Source organism: Cercospora kikuchii (genome assembly GCF_019650295.1).
Source record: "Cercospora kikuchii DNA, contig_00001, whole genome shotgun sequence".
Lineage (NCBI taxonomy): Eukaryota > Fungi > Ascomycota > Dothideomycetes > Mycosphaerellales > Mycosphaerellaceae > Cercospora > Cercospora kikuchii.
The window spans coordinates 4,154,364-4,175,419 of NW_025408582.1; the positions used below are offsets into that span (position 1 = coordinate 4,154,364).

General features: G+C 54.1%; 10 protein-coding genes across 10 annotated transcripts; 4 read left to right on the plus strand and 6 right to left on the minus strand.

Annotated features, from left to right (window-relative positions):
- Window positions 1-482: 482 nt before the first annotated feature.
- CKM354_000161600 (uncharacterized protein) lies at window positions 483-925 on the minus strand (the record flags this gene model as incomplete). Its single annotated transcript, XM_044796745.1, has 2 exons — window positions 483-863; window positions 914-925. 2 exons carry the CDS (start codon window positions 923-925, stop codon window positions 483-485), a joined length of 393 nt encoding a protein of 130 aa, XP_044652680.1.
- A 231-nt stretch (window positions 926-1,156) lies between these two features.
- Window positions 1,157-6,291, plus strand: CKM354_000161700 (translation initiation factor 2; the record flags this gene model as incomplete). Its single annotated transcript, XM_044796746.1, has 3 exons — window positions 1,157-1,180; window positions 1,228-6,079; window positions 6,140-6,291. 3 exons carry the CDS (start codon window positions 1,157-1,159, stop codon window positions 6,289-6,291), a joined length of 5,028 nt encoding a protein of 1,675 aa, XP_044652681.1.
- A 1,586-nt stretch (window positions 6,292-7,877) lies between these two features.
- Window positions 7,878-8,450, minus strand: CKM354_000161800 (uncharacterized protein; the record flags this gene model as incomplete). The annotated part of the gene is made up of 1 exon (XM_044796747.1): window positions 7,878-8,450. One exon carries the CDS (start codon window positions 8,448-8,450, stop codon window positions 7,878-7,880), a length of 573 nt encoding a protein of 190 aa, XP_044652682.1.
- An 841-nt stretch (window positions 8,451-9,291) lies between these two features.
- On the minus strand, window positions 9,292-10,434 carry CKM354_000161900 (uncharacterized protein; the record flags this gene model as incomplete). Its single annotated transcript, XM_044796748.1, has 1 exon — window positions 9,292-10,434. One exon carries the CDS (start codon window positions 10,432-10,434, stop codon window positions 9,292-9,294), a length of 1,143 nt encoding a protein of 380 aa, XP_044652683.1.
- A 1,023-nt stretch (window positions 10,435-11,457) lies between these two features.
- Window positions 11,458-12,336, plus strand: CKM354_000162000 (uncharacterized protein; the record flags this gene model as incomplete). Its single annotated transcript, XM_044796749.1, has 1 exon — window positions 11,458-12,336. The coding sequence occupies one exon, from the start codon at window positions 11,458-11,460 to the stop codon at window positions 12,334-12,336; it is 879 nt and encodes a 292-aa protein (XP_044652684.1).
- A 228-nt stretch (window positions 12,337-12,564) lies between these two features.
- Window positions 12,565-15,114, minus strand: CKM354_000162100 (uncharacterized protein; the record flags this gene model as incomplete). The annotated part of the gene is made up of 1 exon (XM_044796750.1): window positions 12,565-15,114. The coding sequence occupies one exon, from the start codon at window positions 15,112-15,114 to the stop codon at window positions 12,565-12,567; it is 2,550 nt and encodes an 849-aa protein (XP_044652685.1).
- A 514-nt stretch (window positions 15,115-15,628) lies between these two features.
- CKM354_000162200 (uncharacterized protein) lies at window positions 15,629-16,743 on the minus strand (the record flags this gene model as incomplete). Its single annotated transcript, XM_044796751.1, has 4 exons — window positions 15,629-16,146; window positions 16,199-16,330; window positions 16,384-16,536; window positions 16,590-16,743. 4 exons carry the CDS (start codon window positions 16,741-16,743, stop codon window positions 15,629-15,631), a joined length of 957 nt encoding a protein of 318 aa, XP_044652686.1.
- Window positions 16,744-17,320: 577 nt separating this feature from the next.
- On the minus strand, window positions 17,321-18,111 carry CKM354_000162300 (uncharacterized protein; the record flags this gene model as incomplete). The annotated part of the gene is made up of 3 exons (XM_044796752.1): window positions 17,321-17,714; window positions 17,773-17,858; window positions 17,920-18,111. 3 exons carry the CDS (start codon window positions 18,109-18,111, stop codon window positions 17,321-17,323), a joined length of 672 nt encoding a protein of 223 aa, XP_044652687.1.
- Window positions 18,112-18,440: 329 nt separating this feature from the next.
- On the plus strand, window positions 18,441-19,349 carry CKM354_000162400 (uncharacterized protein; the record flags this gene model as incomplete). Its single annotated transcript, XM_044796753.1, has 4 exons — window positions 18,441-18,513; window positions 18,571-19,013; window positions 19,065-19,136; window positions 19,230-19,349. The coding sequence occupies 4 exons, from the start codon at window positions 18,441-18,443 to the stop codon at window positions 19,347-19,349; spliced, it is 708 nt and encodes a 235-aa protein (XP_044652688.1).
- Window positions 19,350-19,705: 356 nt separating this feature from the next.
- On the plus strand, window positions 19,706-20,296 carry CKM354_000162500 (uncharacterized protein; the record flags this gene model as incomplete). The annotated part of the gene is made up of 1 exon (XM_044796754.1): window positions 19,706-20,296. The coding sequence occupies one exon, from the start codon at window positions 19,706-19,708 to the stop codon at window positions 20,294-20,296; it is 591 nt and encodes a 196-aa protein (XP_044652689.1).
- Window positions 20,297-21,056: the final 760 nt, after the last annotated feature.

A 21,056-nucleotide genomic window follows, 5' to 3' on the forward strand; every position in this document is an offset into this window, starting at 1 on the left:
TCGTTCTATGCGATTTGACTTAGCCACAATGTACGAACAGCGTTGCTGAATGGACCCGAGTGGGCGAAAGTGAACTCGTACGACGCCAGCGAAGACCGCAGGCGCAATTTACACGGCGAACGCCGCGATTGATATATGGACGGCACACATGGCCGATCATCTCCATGCAGCGTCGTGCTTTTCTGCTCATCGGCGTAACTAATCATACATGCTGATCCAAATTCTCAGATCAGAGTGAGATGGCTGCTTTCAGCTCAACATCGATTTAGTCGTAGTTGATGCGAGCCAGAGAAGCTTCCTTCTGTCTGCATGCCGGCTATGATTGTGACGCCGCGAGCGTGCTTCGCTCCGGCGACGCGACGTCGCCCTGCGTCGGTGTGATGTCTCACCGTAGATGACCAACGGCAAGCCGAGCTCCTGTCCACCTGACCGCGGTCCACTCCTGATATTGTGTATGGCTTTCCCCTCATCACTGCACGTCCTCACTTAAATCGTACCATGCTCTTCAACCTCTGTACAAAGTTTCCAAACACGCTCCGATTCGGAAGCTCTTGCAATTCTCGTTCTAGATTTCTGTAGTGCTCAGGGTTACTCGCTGGCTCCATGACTCTCTGGCCTGGAGGGAATTGTTTGGAGAAGCTGTTCTCCAGCAAAAGATATGCGGCATTGACTTCATTGTTCTCATTTCGTGTGTAGTTCGTTGAGGCTCCGCTGGTGATCGCTTCACTTGTTACGCCAGCAGGAGCTGCGGAAGGAGCTGCTTGTAGACGTGGCTCGAGGACGAGTTGTTGGAAGGTCTTTTCGGGACGCAGAACATCTTTGGGCCATCGGGCGAGAAGGCGGGTGTAATGCGAGATAATTTGCTGGGAATACTGTCAGCCATGGGCGATGAGAATGTTTTCAGTCAACATACCTGACGCGACATGTTGGATGGTCAAAGTAATGACAGCTTTGGTCACAGTGTATACATGAAGCAAGACGAGAGAGATGTGCATTGAATCAGTCGTCGGCGTCATGCATACATGCATATGGCTTCGGCCGAAGTTCGGCAGTCTTCAGAAAGTCAGCAGCCAGCAACGACTCCCGCGTACTCCGCATCGGCCAAATAATCTTGGGAGGAGAGGGAGACATTGGGAGGAAGGAAACGCTGGGAGAAATGCGAAGGCAACGCGCTTTGAGAGTCAGTCTTCTCATGAATATTGTCGATGCATCGCTAACAACGACCAGACGGCTTCGGCGTCATCGCTCTGCATCTTCTGCGCGTGTCGACTAGGAGCCATCGAATTGCCTGCTACCTCTGCACCTTTGAACCCTCTACGATCGTCGTCGCAGCGCAGAAGCATCTCTACCACCCGTGCGCCGTTCCAAAGCACCGCGACTGCATCGATACCGTTGGCCGTCGAAAATGCTTCCGACTCGTTCCCAGCATGGTACGACCCGACTTCCTCCCTCTCCATGTCGGAACAGAGGGAGAAGGCCAACCGGGTAGCTGTGAGGCAGCAATTTGAGACGGAACAGAACCAGGTCCGGCAAGAAAGGCTCTGGAAAGAGGAAGAGGAGAAGAATCAGTTGAAGCAAGAGGCTGAAGCAAAGCGCAAGGTAGAGAGGGAAAAGAGGTCACAGCACTTCAAACAGCAATTACTATCCAGGGCATCTCGCGGCATTGGCCTCTCCGCTGGTGGCAGTACATTGGGTCAGGCCATGATGAAGGGCGGTCATTCACGAACCTCCAAGCCGAATGCTGCCCCAAATGGTCGGCCGGTGGTCACCCCTCGAGAGCCAAGGATTCGGATCAGCTACACTGGTGCACGCATCCCTGGCAGAGCGGAGCAGACCCATGCGGGGAAAGAACGAGCTGCCACGACACCCGTGGTGAAACCACCCCCTAAAAAAGTGTCGAACCCATTTGGAGTACCAGCGGCTGTCACAACCGAACCTGCCAATGAGCCTTCCTCCGGATGGGGTGTTGGCAGTACGCAGACTGCGCCTCTGGAATACGCTGAAGCTCCAGCAGCAGTCGTGCATAGGAGGGCCGCCGAGACGAACACGAATGTCCAAGAGAACTCCGGATTTAGAGTGAGTCTAGGCGGCTATACAAAATCCTTCAGACCGACCTATGGCGATGTGGATCAACAGCGCAATGAGAACATCGAGACTATCGAAGGTGTGAAGAGCCAGAACGAGCAAAATGCCGCAGAGTTACAGTCGCAGCAGGAGGCTTATGACCGGGTGGCCAAGAAGTTCGCGGCAAGCTCTCCTCAGCACTCCAGCAGCGTCATTGAGGATTCAGGAGAAGTTGAAGTTGAAAGGAACTCAACACCGCATCGCAACGACGTCGTTGAAGATATCGAGCATTCAAATGCTGGCGCTGTGCAGTCTATCACTACGGAAGAGGCTGTTCAACTGCAGGACAACACGCCAGTGTCCTCCGAAACTGCAGCGGAAAGCAATGTGGAAGCTACTTCGCCGCATGGATCCCCACACTCGTCGCGTCCGTCTGCGGATGAGTCTCTACCTGTGGCATCAGGATTGGGCTCGTTTGGTCACTTCGAAGCGGAGGCAGAGCCCACAGCGCAGCCGGCGACGTCGGACGTACTTCCCGCTCAAGAGGTGTCAGTGTCATCAGAGAGCCATCATGGGCAAACTGAGCTTGGGACGTCTACACTCAGTTCTATCGATCAGTCTGCGCAGGAGACAACGCAAGACCATGTCCCAGAACAAAACGCACACCAGCACGCGGCTCCTGCAGCTCCCTCGCCATTGTCACAGCTAGCACAGCAGACACAGCAGACTGTGATTCAACCTGGGCACTCGACGGGCAAGGCAGTGTCGCAGCAAGCATCAACACCTCCCCCACCACCGACTGCTACACCTCCTCCGGCGCACATGATCCCTTCTGGCGGCCAGCTTGTTTGGCAACCGATTCATGGACATCCGCAGGGTGGCCAATGGACATGGCAAGCCTCGCCTCCATCGTTTGTCGCTCCTCCGCCGCCTACCACTACAACGGAGCCGCCATCCCACTCACAGACTACATCGACCCAACACCCGCAGGTTCATCTTGCGGCACGCACGCCTAGCGTATCTCTCGGCGACAGTGGCTATCGTGCCATGCCCTTCTCGCCGGACGAATTCCAAATTCGATCCAATTTTGACGAGGAGAAAGCCGCGAATTGGCAGCATCTTCGACGCAGAGAGAGTCGACCAACCGACCCCGTCACTACGTCACCTCCGCCAACGCGGCCACAGCCACAACCACAAATACAGCAAACACAACAGTCACAATTTCATCAAGATTTTGACGATGAGAGCTGGGTAGACTGGACATTCAACAATCATGTGCGTGAACGAGAAGAGCGCTTGAAGCTACAGAAAGAACGGGAGGAGAAGCAAAAAGCACAGAAACAGCGTAGTCAGTCTGTTCAAGGGCAGGAGATAGAAGGTAGCCGCCGGCTGTACAACGGCCCAGCGCAAGCCTACCGAGATAAGGAGTGCGCCAGGTGTGGCGAGAGAGGTCACATTGCTCGCTACTGCACCAAAAAAATCAGTCCATTTGACAGGCCGAACGGCGAATCGAACGAGTTCCGTCACAACCGTGGATCGGATGCAAGGACGCAAAGGTCATCTGAGAGTCGGACCACTGATAATGACCGATTAAGCAACCCATTCGCCGCCCCCAGCCCATTTGGCGCGCGCGGCTCTCCAGCTGGAGCAGTCAGCAACCCTTTTGCGAACCGCGAGCCATTGGGCCAGCCAGCAAACCATGAGAGACCCAGAAAAGCATGGGGAGCCGACCAGATTATCTCAACTGAGCCACCGGACATGCCTAAACGTGAGCCTAGATTCCGGGTTGTCCCCACTGTCGCCGCTAATGAAGGCGTGGCCCCCGATCCAGGCCGGGTCAGCAAATGGGATCCGGAAGCAGCAGCTGGGCAGTACGCTGAGCGGGATGAACACGCTAGAGCTGCCGACACAGAACGCACTGCAGACAGCAAATCAGCTCGGCGCTCCGAACGTTTCCAGGCGGAGTCCGATATCGATGAGCATGCTCCAGCACCCGAGGGTCGTGCTTCTCGTGACAAAGCAGCCAGAAAGAGCCGGTGGGCCGACGATGAAGACGACGTGTTCGCTGACAAAGGCAAGGGCGCTGGTCGCAAAGCCCAACGCGCCGGCAGACGCGAATACGATGAAGAAGAAGACGACGAAGCTGAAGCTCGCGACAACTTCCGTGCACGTAAAGCAGCTCGCCAAGCTGAGAAGGAAGCTAAGGGTGAGAAAAGACTCAAGAATGCTCGACGTGAACGCGAGGTCAAGAAAGCTGAAGATGCAACTCCTATCAGCATTCCTGAGTTTGTCAGCGTGCAGCAGCTCTCCCAGATGCTTGGTGTTCGATACGAACAATTTATCGACCGCCTTCAGGAGCTTGGCTACGATGATGTGTTCCCCGGCATGACATTGAATTCCGAGACTAGTGGCATGATTGCTATGGAGTACAACTTCGATCCTACCATCGACACTGGCGTGCGTGAAGAGGAGGAACGTGATCTGAAGCCTCGGCCAGAAGTTGAGGACAATGAGTTCCTGCCCACACGACCCCCTGTTGTCACAATCATGGGCCATGTTGATCACGGCAAGACAACGATCCTGGACTACCTCCGCAAGTCGTCTGTCGCAGCTGGTGAAGCTGGAGGCATAACGCAACACATCGGTGCGTTCAGTGTTCCAATGGCAAGCAGCGGCAAGACGATCACCTTCCTAGATACCCCCGGGCACGCCGCGTTCTTGGCAATGCGACAGCGCGGCGCAAACGTGACAGATATTGTCATCCTCGTTGTGGCTGCCGACGATAGTGTCAAACCTCAAACTTTAGAAGCTATCAAGCATGCTAAGGCTGCCGGCGTACCGATGATCGTCGCAATCAACAAAGTCGACAAGGAGGGATCAGACATCCAGCGCGTCAAGCAGGATCTTGCTCGTCATGGTGTCGAAATAGAAGACTTTGGCGGCGAGACGCAGGTCGTACCTGTCTCCGGCAAGACTGGCCAAGGCATGGACGATCTAGAAGAAACTGTAGTCGCTTTATCGGAGATTATCGACCAGCGTGCAGAAACGGACGGAGCTGTTGAGGGCTGGGTTCTCGAAGCCACGACAAAGGCAAATGGGCGTGTGGCTACTGTTCTTGTTCGCCGCGGCACCCTGAAGCCAGGCGCTGTCATTGTCGCGGGCAAGGCATGGGCTCGTGTCCGCAGCTTGCGCAATGAGGGGGGTCGAACGCTGCAAGAGGTCGGCCCAGGCTTGCCAGTCGAGGTCGATGGCTGGAGAGACCAACCAATGGCAGGTGATGAAGTGTTGCAAGCACCCAGCGAACAGAAAGCTACCTCCGTGGTCGAGTACAGACAGGAACGTGAGGAGAGGGAAAAGGCCGCTGCCGACATGGAAGCCATCAATGAAGCACGACGGATCGCCACCGAACGCCAGCAGAGGGAGCGGGAAGCTGCACAAGCCTTGAAACAAGCTCAGCGTACTGCAAATGCTGAAGGTGGCACTGCAGACGTCGTCAGCAAGCCAGACGACCTCGACGCTCCACAACAGGAACAGAGCGGACAGATCGACGTGCCTTTCATCATCAAAGCCGACGTTTCCGGATCCGCTGAGGCTGTTTCAGCTTACATCATGTCTGTCTCCAACCCACTAATCACGCCATCTGTATTGCAGAGTCAAGTCGGACCTGTCCACGAGAGCGACGTTGAACTCGCCAATGCTGCAGGTGGCCACATCATCGCCTTCAACCTACCACCTGATCCACAGATGCAGGGCAAGGCCGAGGCACAAGGTGTGAAGATTCTCGAGAACAATATCATTTACAGAGTGCTCGATGATGTGAAGGCTGTGCTTGAAGAGAAACTTCCTCCCATCCTCACGCAGCGTGTCCTCGGTGAAGCTGAGATCGGCGCTGCCTTTGAGATCAGTGTTGGTGGGAGGAAGAAGGTTAAGATCGCGGGCTGCAAAGTACGAAACGGCATGGTTGGGAAAGGGTCGAGGGTGAGAGTCATGCGTGGTAGCGAGAAGGTTTATGATGGTGAGTTCTTGCCCGGTCTGGCTGACCTGTCGAAGTTTTGGCTGATCGAAGATGATGCAGGCACGATCAATTCCCTCAAGAACGTCAAGAAAGATGTCACAGAAATGCGTAAGGGGTCGGAATGTGGCATGGGCTTTGATGACTGGGAAAGCTTTGAGGTTGGCGATCAAGTGCAAACGTATGAGGAAATCAGTGAGAGGAGGAAGCTGTAAGGTACGAGGTGGAACTTCGGAATGCTCGACTCGTGGGTGTCAGTCTGAGAGTAATGTACAAAAGATTTGAGAGCGAGTTCTGTATGAGCATCGCATGGTGGGGCTTGGATGCCCAGCGGAAAACGGTATTTGCACAAAGATAGATGTCATAGAGACTTGTACAGTGGAGCTGTGGTCGCTCGCAGGTGTTTAGGCGACGAACAGAACGGCGCAAGAACGAATGGCGGTCGTACTCGTCATTACAGTGTGGCGGAGCAATGACGCATGCGTCTCTGGAGTCCTCAGCACATCGTGCGTAACGAACTAGTTCTGTGGTCCGGCCGAGAGCTAGTCGAAATATGGCGAAGATAAGGTAATGTTCGTGAGGAGACGACGCTGCTCCAGTCTGTTCTTCCTAACGACCAGAACAACTTCAGTCAGAGACAGGCATTGTTTGCTCTGTTCCACTGCCAGCCATCGACAAATCTGCTTGCTGACGCACCACATATAGCCCAACCGTGCCCCTTTGACTGATCCTCCCCGTAGCATATCCGCAGTGCACCATGCTCAGAGGACAGAAGGCAGGAGGTGACAAGCGCGTTATTGGACGCAAGAATGCATGGACCGTTGAGCAGTACTCTGCGCTTCACCTACTTTACGCCCAATGGCAATTTCATCCCTCTAACACCAAAAGAATTGTGATCAGGGCGCTGAGACAGACGGACGAGCGGCTCTTCGTTCACATCTTTCCAGACTTCATCTACCCCAACGACAAAACGAACAAAGCCCAGCAGCTCTTCACGACTTCAACGACCGCAATGTTGATGAGAAAAAGTCTGCTCTCTGGCGTACGATCGCACGACCAAATAAGTTCAATGGCCAGCTTTATGATCTTGACGAGCTCAAAGAGCTCCTCGGAATGAAAAGAGTCATTGAGCATGCGGCTCGAGAGCTGAAAACCGGCCTCTTCGGAAGCGGCGCTACTCATCCGTTTGGCTTCTGTGCTGATGAAGACAAACCGATCATCAATTCACTTCTGGCAGCCACAGGGGATGAACAACTTGTCGTCGCATCTACGACATCTGCGGAAGGCGACTAACGGCCACTTGCAGACCCGTCGATGCCAGCCCAGGACAGCGCCAGCCTAGCATTACCTGATTCTCAGGATAACAGCTTCGTCGACGCGGCCACGTCGGCTGGCACGGCCGGCACTAGCCTTGCAGCACGCCGACTCGCACTGGAAATATCGAGGAAAGAGACCGCTGAAAAGATCCGGAGCCTACAGCTAAGGGTAGCAGCAAAGAAGGCTGAAAGAGCACGAAGGAAACAGCGAGAAAAAGAGGGCAAAGAAGAGGGACAAAGAAGGGCAAGGGTGCGAAGAAACTGTGGAGAGTGATGGACGCGTTGATCGCAAGGAAATGGAACATGGAGTCCAGGCGCCTGGTGAACAGTCGATGGGGAAATAAGACGAGGCCTATCTGGCGGCAGACAGGCAGAGAGATGGAGATCCCACAGCCTGCGAAGAACGTCCTTTTTCGGCAACTATGCATGTCGAATGACGAAAGCTCCAATGACAGGGTCCAATCAAGCGCAGCAACCGATTCATATCACATTTTTCGTCCTTTGAAAAAGGCAACAAACTTATCGGGTAGGTCCTCGTAACTCCTGCCGCTGGTTGCCAGCTCCCACAGCTCCTGCTGATCTTCGTCACGCATACCGTCCAATTTGAATTCGGATCCGTCTTTCAAGCCCAAGGTATCAGGCTCCTGGCTCGTCTGACACCGGAAAGCCTCCTCTATCTCCTCTGCAGACGCCTCGTCTCTCTGCCAGCCCACATCTCTCACCCACGAGAAGCCAGCAAATGCCGTAAAACCACGAGAATTTGCATCGATACACCCGCTTTCGCTGACCCAGGCCACGAACTTCCCACACTTGTTTCCTTCGACGTCTCCCTGCCATGCATAACCACGACTTCCCTCAGGCATGTATGCGAATCCGCCGGAGAGGGAACCTACTACGCCTGTGACTTTGGCTGTGGTGCAGCATTTCAGAGTCGCAATTTCGGTGCAGGAGACCCAGGCACCGTCGCAGCGTGAGTCTGACCAGCGTGTGATGACCACAGTAGCTATCGCGAGCTTAGACAGCGTAAGGAGAGAGAGAACCAGTGTAGGAAAGTTCATGTCGATGACTTGTTGTATGGACTGACAGGCTCAAGTATCCAATCTTGCTCTTTGCTTGGTCGTCTGTCCGGCGGGTAGTCGATATTGTGTTCAAGATCTCATTCTGACCGCATCCAGACTCGAGCGGTAGTCACATACGAGGGCGAAAGGATGTTAGGCTGACATATCGCGTCTGGCTTTGAAAATGGTATTTAAGAACCGGATTGCAAGAACCATAAGTTTTTCAGTGTCACGTCACAGCGCATATGATACCCCGAGCTGCACGCGGTACTTGTTGGTAACAATCCTCGTTAGAGTTCCGCAAGCAACAAATGCTAAAGCATCACGAGATCTAACGTTAGGGTCCGGAGCCTCATGGTTGTTTTCGACTCTCATGCAGATCCAAGCTCGATTGTTCTGGCTCGTGCCATGAGCTATGGAGCTATCCGCATTATGTGACAGATGCGAAACGCATCTAAGAACGAGCGGAAGAGGTCAAGACAAGCGTCTCACTGTCGGTCTCGCGAAGTGGTCAGCGCCGGCTGATGAAGAGTCCTGGCATGTCGTCCAAGGTCATTCCCAGTCGGGCCATGAATTCTCCGCCCAGGAACTCTATAATAAGCACGAAGCCTGGACCGCTTGCCTCCTTCCGAGACTGGCTTTCATTGCGATGGAATCTGGTGATCTGAACGGTTAATGTAGAGCCTTCTGCGATTTCTTACTGAAGGGACTTCAACATCGGACGGCAGTTGCAGTGATCGGGAGCTTGGAAGTGACCACTAGCAGATTGGTGCTAGCATCTCGACTCATTACTCTCCATTCTCCATCGCGATCCGAACGACAAAGAATTGTCCAAGGTCTGTCAGCGCAAATTCATCAAGAGCACTCCCTCCTTGAGCGTCGGAACCATACATCGCAGCCACAACGCTCCGCACTCGATCGCAAACGACCAGCTTATCATCTTCATGACCCAATTAGGATCGCGACTCTTCCATAAACTCCTTTCCAATAAACAACCCACACCCTGTGATACGAAGACCAGAAACATGCTGGTCCCAGCCATCCAAGGACGTTCACTCAGCACTGCCGCACACCACGCATGCCACAGTCCACTCAGTGCAAACGTTCCTAGCACACCCACGGCATTTCCAATGTCTTTTGAACATCTCAGAACTTCCATAGCAAACCACTTCGAAGGCCGGAACCCCACGGAGATCAGCCAGCTCTGCGCTCCCTGATGCCAATGTACGGCCCAAAATTCCGCCATACCAGAGGCCGCAAATGGAGCGAGGAACATGTAATTCGGACAAGAAGGATGCAGAATGGAATGCTCGAACTCCAGTCCCGAACTAACGATGACGATGACCAGTAATATTTGCAGTTCCGCAACCGGAAAGAGCAACGCCGCGATCGGAATGATGATTCGCGGTCCCCAGATCCAGAAGATTTCGTACCTTGCTGAATGTTTCTCACGCCAGAGTTTTCGCTTCGACTTGTCATCAATCGCGATATCGAACGAAGCATACCTTGCTTCCGTGAAGAGCCGGCCAACATATTCCACTTTCCTTTTCCAGTCCTTCATACCACCCTCTGAAAGCAACAGCGGCGGCTTTTGTGCTTTCAACGCAACCAAATCCGCGACCTTGCAAGCCAAAAAGAAGCACGACACACGCACCACCAACTCAGTCCATGGATGCAGTCCCGGGCTCAAGTATGGTAGAAGTAGAGAATAGACTGCCGCTATCCAGCCGATCTGTTTTACGTCTGGCACCACATCTCTCGCACCTTTGCGCTTCTCATATTCAGTGACGGTCTTTGCCTGTATTGTCGAAGTTTTGATTCCCTCAGCCGCGATGGCAAGCGCCCAGTAAGCCAGGATATGGAGTACGAAAGCGATCGCGCATCGCAAGGCGAAGGCCGGAACTGGTTGAAGGAGTAGACTTGGTAACTTGATGGAGATGAAGACCAGACAGTGCGTGATTGCAACCAGCCGACCTGTGGACATCCTTTTACAGCCCTCGGCGTTGTTCGTTTCGCATGGTATTTATCGAATGAAGAGAAAGTTGGCTGATCAGCAGCAACAGGAACCTTGAAGTAGTCAGCAACGTACGACCAACTGCACGAGAAATGGCACCCCATGTTAGGGTTTGGGCTCGGACCACTATGATCTGCGTCATTTGTCGGCCTGAGAAATGCCTGAGAACTCTGTGCCAGGAAGATGGCTGATCTGATTTGGAAAGTGTCTTGCATTCATTGATCCAATCACAACCTGTCGTGATCGACAAGTGGTATGTTGAGTTCTTTCATTCTAGTACTGCTGCTTATCCGATGATACTGTCAAATTCCCCGGACCACCCCCGAAGACATACAGGAAGAAAACATCTGCAAAAGAACATGCAAACGTGTAGGAAGACGATGGCCTGCATACGCCGAAATCAACGATAGGAGACTTAGCAAGAAGTAGATCGGTTCGACAGCTCCAGCAGATGCCCATGTCGTCTTGAATCCGGATGGGCTAGTCGGCCATGCGCTGATTTCTCTGCCCATAGCATCAAACCTAACATTTCCAGCGGCCATTCACGGACAGGAAGGTTGAGTTGCCAGCAGACACGTCTGATCGTACGAAAGAGCCGAGGAACGTCGTCCAAAGTCCGATACGGTCAGGCTCTGCTCGTGTAAGCACGCGCAAGTCGATAGTGATGATGACAATGTCAATCCGTGGAAGCCATGGCGGTGGCGGCGGCTATCGATTCAAAGAATTCAGAAAAGGCAAGCACTCCCCAGAGACTGCGACACAGATAGCATACCAGAGACTACCTTCACCCACAACACGCGGGGTTAAGCAACTGCCCGCGGGGTTAAGTGATTTTTGACGGGGTTAAGCAATTCTGTATCAGTGTCTATACCGAGGCATGTATCAAATTATGCTGGCCTTAACAGTAGGCGATCGCTACGATTATTCGCATCATGCTCTACTGTTACTGGCCATTTCTACAGTCATATCTAAGTTGGAAACTCAAACTAAGCTATGGGTAAATCTGTACTCATCACAGGGTGTTCAGAGGCCACCATTGGCAATGCTCTAGCACTCGAGTTTGCCAGGCGAGGATGGACCGTTTTTGCAACGGCTCGGAACACTGCCAAGATGGCTAATCTGGCCGGGAACTCCAACATCAAGCTTCTCGCGCTTGACATAAAAGACGCCAAGAGTGTCTCTGCGGCACGCGAACAGATCTCCATCGACCAAGGAGGCGAACTGGACTGCCTATATCACAACGCCGGCGTGCGTTCTGTCAGCATGGCTATCGAATACGACGCAGAGGAACAGAAAGCCATTCAGGCTGGTGGAGAGGAGCCCTACATTCGTAGCGACGACGTTTGGATGTTCGAAGGAAACGTGATTGCTGTAATGGCACTTACTCGAGCCTTCTCAAAGCTTCTCATTGCAGCCAAGGGCACTGTTGCCATAACTGGTAGCGGCTCCAGCCGGGTCCATGTGCCCACGAGCGCGACTTACAATGCGACCAAGGCCGCCGTTGAGATGTATGCTAAAACTTTGCGACTTGAGTTGCAGCCCTTTGGATGTCACGTCGTGTACGTAATGACCGGCGCTGTGGCAACTCCAATGTTCTACGAGCAGGACATGGCTTTCGCGAGCGATTCGCCGTATGAACCGATTGTCGACAAGATCAAAGCTGGTTGGAATCGCGCGCCTGGATACACGCCATCACCGCCAGAAGAATATGCTCGAGGTGTCGTTCAAGAAGTGACGAAACCGAGTCCACCGAAAGAAGTCTGGTGCGGAAAAGGAGTTGCCTCGTTGTGGTGGGTTGAGAAGCTCGGACTAACCTGGCTACTTGATGGTACGTTCTCTCGGCGTTACGGATTGAACAGTGTGATCGCATAGGTCTTTCTCAGTATGTTGTCTCATTTCTGCTTCCTTCAGCTAGCGTGACCGAACGTAGTCGAGCCTACGTACTTGACCTGAATAGGGTCGCTAAGCAAATCTTACTGTATAAAAGATGTCATAAGCGTTTTCTCTTGATAGACAACGCTGCACGATGGTCTGATACCCTTACACTGCTCTTGCGTAAGCCAATGCCAGAAATTATTCAATACAAGAAAGGTATGACTATCAAGCCTCGGGATCTGGGACATCTTCCACCTCTACCGCTTTGGCCTTGCCCTTGCCGCTGTAGCTTTGACTCTGTTCAGGATCGCCTTGTTCTGCGCTTTGGGCAGTCGGTAACGAGGAATTGATTCGCGTCGTTGACTGCTTTATCTCGGACTGGGAATCTTGCTGAGACTGGTCATTGAACGACCAACCGCTATCATTCCATGGTGTTTGCGTTGTCTGCGGAGGCGCTTGATTGGGCGTCGTACCAGATACGAGCTCTCCTGGTCCTGGCGGGCCGGCCGCACTCCGGCCACGCGTGGATGTGTTCGGAAGAGAAGCCGAGTCATTGGAGCTTGCAAAAGCAGCCGCCCATTTACGACCTGCGGCCTCCCCTCGTTCTTCAGCAGCACGCAACGCAGCACTATCGGGTTGCTGCGTACTTGATGTGTTATCTTGCGCTGGCGAGGTATTCACCGGCACGAAGAGCGGCGATCCTCGCTCGTCCACTGGACCCTGTGGACCGGGGGTACTCGATTGAAGTCCATTCTGCGCCACGGATGCTGGAGCCTGCGAGCTGACAGTCTCAGATTGGGCAGACGCTGAATCCTGAGTTCGCGATGGGGCTTGCGCTACTCCGCCAGTGTTGGAGACACGTGGTCCCGATAAGCCGGCGCTCTGCTGGGGAGCAGCAAGATTCATCGCGGGCTGCAGCGGAAGGACAGTCCAGCCCTCTGGTAACACCGTACCTGGTGGAAGGTGCTCATGCCCGCTGCTCATCTGTTGACTCGGATTGCCGTGTAGCTGACTGGGAAGCAGCTGATGTTGCGGTGAGAAGCCCGGCATTGGGTATCTGGTTATGCCAGTAGGCGGAGCCGAGATGTGTTGTGCCCGTAGTCTAGCCAATTCGGCTTCCATCATGCGCAAAGTATTTAGTTGCTGTTGCTCGATGCCGAGATTGTGAGCTTCCCGCACGATCCTTTGTTCGAGCTGGAGCAGTTGAACGTGTGTTGGCACTTGCGATCCTGCGTTCCATGGTCGTCCAGCAGCTGGCTGTTGCTGACCCGCGCCGCCTGCTACGGGATTTCCTGCTGGGTCCAGTGCTTGCTGTACAGCTTGTGCGTCGCCGTTCCTAATCTGGTTGAGGACGTTTTGTATCTGCCCTCGCGGCGCGTTCACCATCCCTATGCGCAGTGGCCCGAGATTGAATATCCTACCTCGCGGTCTTGGCGGCTGCTGTCCAGGCTGGCCATTTTGAGCTGGAGCAGCGGCATTTCCTGCGTTTCCAGCAGCAGGCGTTGCTGCTACCACAGGTCGTCGGCATGTTGGGCATACTTGCTGTCTTTCCAACCATGCCTTCAAGCATCGCAGATGCAGAATGTGTCCGCAAGGAAGCTTCTTTGCGCGCATTCCTTCATCCCTCCTTCGTGCCGGAGCTGGAGCTGGAGCTGGTGCGGCAGCTGGTTGCCCATCTGCACCCGCGCCCGGTGCAGCAGCTTGTGGCTCTCCTTCAGCCCAGGCGACCATCTCCTCCCTGCACACAATACATGCATCACCTCTGATTTCTGCCGTCGTAGCGTCTGGGTATCTCGTATTCATGTCGCTCGTTGCTTTCCGGTACGCCATGTAGTCCGTCACTCGCTTGCTGAAACTGGCAAATGTCATGTAGACGTCCCTCATGATATGCATGGGAAGCCCGTTGAAGGTGACGCTGACCGTGAAGAAGAAAATGTAGATGACCAGCTTGACAAAGTCTGTGACCACCTCCACGACGAAGAGCACCCTTCTCTTGTCCTCCCACCCGGGCACATCGACTTCATTTTCGTCCACGTCGATCGGCTCATCGAATGTCGGGACCTCTCTGTCCTCTTCCCTTGCTTTCGCGATCGCTGCTTCTCTTTCAGCTTTGATTTCCTCCTTCCTCTGCTCGATGGCGGCAACAGTCTGCTCCTTTGTCACTTTGATCTCCCAAACCGCAAGGCCATATCTGATGGCCGTGAACAAGCTGAAGACACACAGAATGGCGAACTCGAAGGTAAATATAACCATCATGCCGGGCCTCGGGTCCTCGATCACCACTTCCAAGCAGTATTTGAACATGCCAATCGCAAACGCCAATGAGATGAGCAAGCTTGTGGCAAGGCGAGCATGGAACAATTTGTTGTTGGCGCCTCCCATCATCTGTCCCTGTTCCAGCACGTCTACTCTTCCTTCTCCGATCCATCCCCACACCTTGCCTGCGAGGAGGAGCACAAACATGACTAGTAGTCTGCCGCCGACGTCCTCTCTAAAGCTCGGCATAGCGAGCAGAGTGTCGAGCACAGCATACCAGGCCTTTTCGCTGAGCTGTTCGATTTCGATTGGTCGGAGGGGCCCATAGAGTAGGCGCTGGAGGAGGTAGAGGAAGGAGGTGCTTAACAAGAGCATCAGGTTCGTGAGGATGAGTAGGCAGGCATTGGATTGCGAGAGGTAAACGGTTGCAGAGTAGAAGTTCGGTCGCTGCGAGAAGGCCTTTAGAAGACATGCTGCCGCCGCCAAAGTGCTGGCGCCAGCGTAGTATGCGAGCCGCATCGTTGTGTCGTGTCGTGTCCAGAAGTCTTTGAATGGCGTCTGATGCGCTTCGTTCGGGTTGACTTTTGCTCGGTGGCTATGGTGTGGATACGTGTAAGCGCTCCATGTTCGTGACCATCAGTCAAGAGGTCCGTCTGAATGTACGCTGAATGTTGGCTGAATGTGCTCGTACGGTATCGATGCTTCGCGCAGGCAGCTGCTTCGGTTGGCACGTCAAAGGAAAGCTGGCGATCGGCAGCTGCAGCGGCCATGTCATCGTTCCGAGCCAGCTTTGGGTCCGTGCACGAGACGCGACTTCTTCACTTCGTGTCCTTCTCTGTCTGTCCTTCTCTGTCTGAAGTCTGACTGACGAGACTCTACTGCACGACGCGGAGCAACTGACGCTGATGACTCAATCAATGTAGGCATGCACACGTAAACTGATCAAGACAGATTTCTGCGATGCTGGAAGAACAAAAGCTTCAGTTCATGCAACTCTCAAGAGACTACGATAACGCAAGAATGCTACAAATGCTCACAGCATGGCTCCGATGGCCATGAGGACAACGCCAAAGCTGGCTCCGTGCGTCAAGGCACCTCCCGTTGCGACAGCAGGCTGTGACTGTTGTGGTCGCTCATCGGCAGGAGTGGGCTTGGGAGTCTGCTCCACATTCGTAGACAACTCGGTCGTGCTCTTTGGTGCGTTATTGTCCGGCCCAGATGACAGCGTGCTTGGTACTTCGGTACTCTGGATTGGCACTGCAGTGCTCTTCGGAGTCGTTGGGGCTGGTGTTGGTTGAGACAAAGTCGTAGCAACAGAAGGCGAGGTCTCTGCCGTCGACGCGCGAGAAGTGGGATACGTTGGAAAGACCGGTGGCTCGCTTGATTGGCTGCTGGACTTTTGAGACGGCGTGCTTTGCGGAGCGGACTCAGTTTTGGGGGCAAAGGTGCACTCTTGTGGCGTAGTCGGGCAGATCGTTTCGTGGTAGATCAAGGTCTCGACAACCGTGACTGTAGCTGGACTGGCCTTGCGGGCAGCAAGCGTGCTGGAGACTTAGTCTTGTCAGAATGGCGAAGCTCATCATGGCACAGTAGGCTCGCTCACCGGACTTGCAGTAGTTGAGGCAACTGTCGAGTATGCTTCCGTCGGCGAACCAATCCCTGCATCGCTTTTCGCAGCTCCCGGTCGGCGTTGTGGTGGACTCAAGGGCTACAGCCTCAAGTGCGAGAGGCGGGCCTTGTGTATGTCAGTATAGCAAGAGTCGCGAACGTCGCAATACGCTTGCTCACCACCACTGCAGTACTTGAGGCAACCCCGAAGTCGTTTGTCACCAGTGAACCGATCCCTGCATTTTTTGTCGCATTCACTGATTGGCATTGCCGTAGGTTCCAAGGCTGCAGCCTCAAGTGCAAGAGGGGGATGTGGCCATGCTGGCAAAAGGGCTAGGACGTGTCAGTACAGAATGAGTCGCGGATGCTATATCGGGCCCACTCACCAAGTTGGCAGTCCTTCAGGCAACGGTCAAGTGGCTTTCCACCCGGGAACTTTTGCCTGCATTTATTTTCGCAGCGTGAAGCCGGCGCTGTCGGAGAGTCCAGAGCTGCAGCTCCAAGTGCGAAAGCCGTCGCGATGATGCTGAACGTATGCATGTTGAATACTGTGTGTTTTTTGGCGATTGAAGCCGGTTGTAATGCTGGTGTATGCTGTGTGATATTGTTGTGTTTCGTTGATGATGCGAGTCTGGAAGATGAAGGAGAAGAGCAGCAAGAGAAGTTGAATCGGACTGGAGGACATGACCATGGAAGCTGCCTGCAGAAGTCTGTCCTTACCTGTTGCCGACAAGCAGTTTCCATGACAGCAGCGAGAAGCAGCAGGAAGCACAGAGATTGTGCAACCGCACGCTGTGGGAAGGTGCATGAGTATGAGCCTGCGCTGGCCCAGAAGGCACCCGCGTCACCATGAGCTCCTGCGGAAGCATTGCAAAGGAAAATGCACGTCTGACGAATTATTTTCATTCCAGTGTACAAACTCGTGTCTCAGGCAAAGCTATCATGCTGAATTTGGCCGTCTGGCCAAGCTGACGAACAGAGAAGCCTCAACATGTTCAGAGGCACATGTGATTGCTAGGCTATTGCCTTGATTCCGCCATTCTCTTACTGTGATTGCCAGCTGTGGTCACCCTCGGCAGCTGAGAAACCTAATGGTCTCAGGAGAAAGGCGCATCTCTCAGTATCTGACGCAGGACCTGCAGCCGCCGATCACTTCCTGTATGTAGCTCAGCATGGCATGTTGTGAAATCATGACCACCACATTCGCAAACATGATAATCAAAGTCCATACGCCCAGCACTTCCGGGTAAGAAATGCGTCCTTCTTCTTTAAAAAAGAAATGCCAAGCAAAATCCCACCAGATGGCGTCGTTAGGCAGGCGCGACAGCCAGAGATACGCGAACGACATCATCGTCGGAAGATCGACAGACATGTGCGGCCAAGTGCTGAAGAAGAGGTTCTTGAACGCGAAGAGGGTGACAGCCGCGTAGAAGAGCAGGGACCGGTCTCTGGTCACGAAACGGAAATAATCCGACGAGGTGGTGATGCTGGGCGGCGGAGAAGGTCCGTACCTTTGGAGAGAGTCAGAGGTCCAGAAACTCGTCACGCGAGTGGAGGCAGTACACGTACCAGTAGGCACGGCAAAGACCGCAGCGATTGCGATACTGGGGCATGAACTTGAGTATGCACTTCACGCACACTGGGTGGTTACATGGCTATCATGAGTATCAGTGTCAGTGTCTCTTCGAGAAGCCGATTGACCGCAGTGATACTGACCGGAATACTCAAGGCTTGGTGATCAGAGCCACGACAGGAGAAGCAGATCTCGCCAGGTGGACTTGGAACAGCTTGGCCGATTTCGCTGAGGAAGGTCGCCTGTGTCTTGTAGGGGAGCAAAATTCTCGCCACGATGGCTTCCACGATTCGCTCGAGTGGCTCGTTGCGGACGACATCCATCAAGGCGCCCATGTTGGAAACGCGAAGTCGATGCGATTCGGGGTTGCTGTGAGATGACGAAGAGAGAAGATGACGCGAAAGGAGCGCGAGGAAAGCTCGATACCAAGTGATGGTACCTGCCTTCACTTCAGCACTCGCGGCGGGGCCTGCCGAGATTCGTGATCCGCTGACGCTGACGTTTGTGTTTACGAAGCAAACAACGGCCTGTTCTTTCTTTCTCAAACTCAGCTCGTCTTGTTGCCCGCTTGAACTTTTGCAATCTCATCGCCGCACGCTCTCTTGCACCTCCTGTCGCCGTCGCCCATCACATACAACATCCCGGCCAGAGATCCGCCGCCACCATGCAAGTCAACATGATCCTCGCCGCGCTGTTCGCAGGCACTGTGGCAGCCGACAGCGCTACCATCAACTTCGGTGCGGAATACGCTTCCCTTTCGCTGCCATGCGCGGAAACTGACAACGGGACTCCAGATGCGGCCATCACCAACGGGGCGACTGTCGTATACTCGACGCGCGTCCAGACCGTTTTCTCCTGCGGCCCAGATGTCACGGACTGCCCGACGCTCACGTCCGTCATCGACAAGACCACGACCATCTGTCCGGTCACTGCATCTCTCGGCAGTTCGACTGAAGCGACGACTTTGTCTTCCAGCGGCTCGACCGTAACCGTCACCAAGACCGCCGCCGTCTCCTCCACTGCTGTCTCCTCCACGGCTGCCTCTTCCACGGCTGCTCCGTCGACTGCGCCGCCAAAGGTGCCCGTGCCACTACATACGACCCTCGGATCTCCCGAGACAACCAGCGCAGTCGCAACCACTACCGTCGTCAAGTACACCTCATTCGTCTTCAGCACGGTGACCGCTCCGGCCAACTTCTCGAGCACTGTTAGTGGCTCGACCATTTCTGCCAACAGCGTAAGAGTCCTTCCAGAACCTGGGATGGGACATTTGTGCTGAAGCTTCTAGACTATCGCGCACACTACTGTGTCCGGAAACATTGGTGCCCCGACCAGCTCGCTGAACGGTACTTTGTCGACGGTAAGTCTTATCCAGCTATCGCATCGCAATGCGTCATTTAGGAGCGCTTAAAGAACGCTCCATCCCGGAACGCAAAGCGCTGACATGTTTTAGGCCACCGCTCCAGGTACTGTCCCATCGCAATCGATCGTGCCATACACTGGCGCCGCCGCTGAAGCGTCAAGCTCGCTTGTCTTGGTCCTGGTCGCGGTCGCTGCGGCGTTCCGCATCTAAACTCACGTTGTACTTGGAGCAGTGATTGGCATGATCAAGATGTGTGGTAATGGCACGAACGGGTGATACAAGGACACACTTTCATACAAAGCAGACCACTTTGGCATAGGCACGAGATAGAAGTGAGGTTCTCCCCCGGAGTTCTCACCGTGTCACGGCGCGTATATCTCATCACGGCGCGTAGCACAATACATCGTGACGTCGACGAAGGGGAAGCATTGATCACACATGGCCAACCGTTTACCTCTTTCGTGCAATGTAAACGTCCTCTCCGAAGTCCGGTGTGCCCATTTCATATAAGTCCTCGTGCCCTCCGAAACCTTGCCCACTTCATCCGCCGGATACAACAGCCCCAGATGCCCTCCTCCTCGCAGCCCTCCGATTCTCGTGTCCCACCCTTCCACCGGCTGCTCAGCTTCTATTCGAATCGAAACCCGTACGACTCTCAAACGATCCGGTTACAGGACAGCATCACAGGCAACCTTGCTCTTGGATTGGACTTTCCTATCGCCTGTGCTGTAGCCCTCGGTCGTCACCTCTTCCTCCGTAACGTCGGCTTCTTCAGCCTCTCTATCTTCGTTCCGAAAGTTTCCTGGCGAACAACTCCTCTCGAGGGCTTACAAGTCGATGAAAAGAAAGACTACACATGCTTCGAACTCGTTGGTGAAGCACGACAACAGAACTTGGGCGTCATGGGCGTGATGGAATGTGCGGGGCTGTGGAGTTTGGCGGCAGATGTGCATACGGGTTTGGTAAGAGGAGAGGATGTGGAGGGATTCAAGAGGGGGACTATTTTCAGGGATTTGGAGCAAAGGAGGAAGGACCGGAGTCAGGTTTTGCCTCTTTGGAGGGGAGGACCGATTTCTGTGGCAGGGCATTCGTGGGTTGTGGGGAGGATGTTTGGAGTGGAGGTTTATTTGGCCGAGGGGGAGAGAAAGGAGGATTGAAGAGGTGGATGGGAGTGAGAGTGTGGGAAGAGCAGCATTTTGAAGTGGTGAGCACAACGGAGACAATGTGACACTGGACGATGTGCTGGATGCGGGACCTCCGGACCAGGACTTGGACACGGATCTAACTCCTCGGTGGAGCTTACGCGGATCCTACACATGAAGAGAACATCTGGCCTGCTGCGTATATTCCGCGTGCAGATATATGTGACTCTTCGTTGATGTTGCAAGACCCCCTTGCTTCTTCCGGGTTCGCCATCTTGGAGTTCAACAGGCTTGGCTCATACCGAGCTCACTTGAGGTACAGCGACCTGCCCCAGCTCTCGAGGTGATGCCTGTGCTGGTTGTAGGACGGTCGTGGTATACTTTCTGCTTGACTCTCGTGCCTTCAGATGTTCTGATGCCTGGTGTAACGGCATCGAAGACTCCGGCCCTGCTCGTCTGATCCTCCACCTGCCATGCCTTCTCTCCATCGGACTGACACCTTGACCTGGGAACCTTTTCGCCGCCTTGGCTGTACCAGCGATCTTCCACGACCACCATCCATAGCCTGCGACGCTGAATACCACAAGAGGAACGAGGGCCAGGAACCAGTGTGGCTTGTCTTGGGACTGATCGGAGACGAACTCGAGCAGACTTGGACCGCCGCAGTATGTGAAGACGATCGCTGCGATGGCAATTTTCATCCATGTCGGGAGCTTGTTGAGATTCGTGGACCTGGGGATGGAAGTGGATTTTCTCGTACTGGACCTCTCGACCT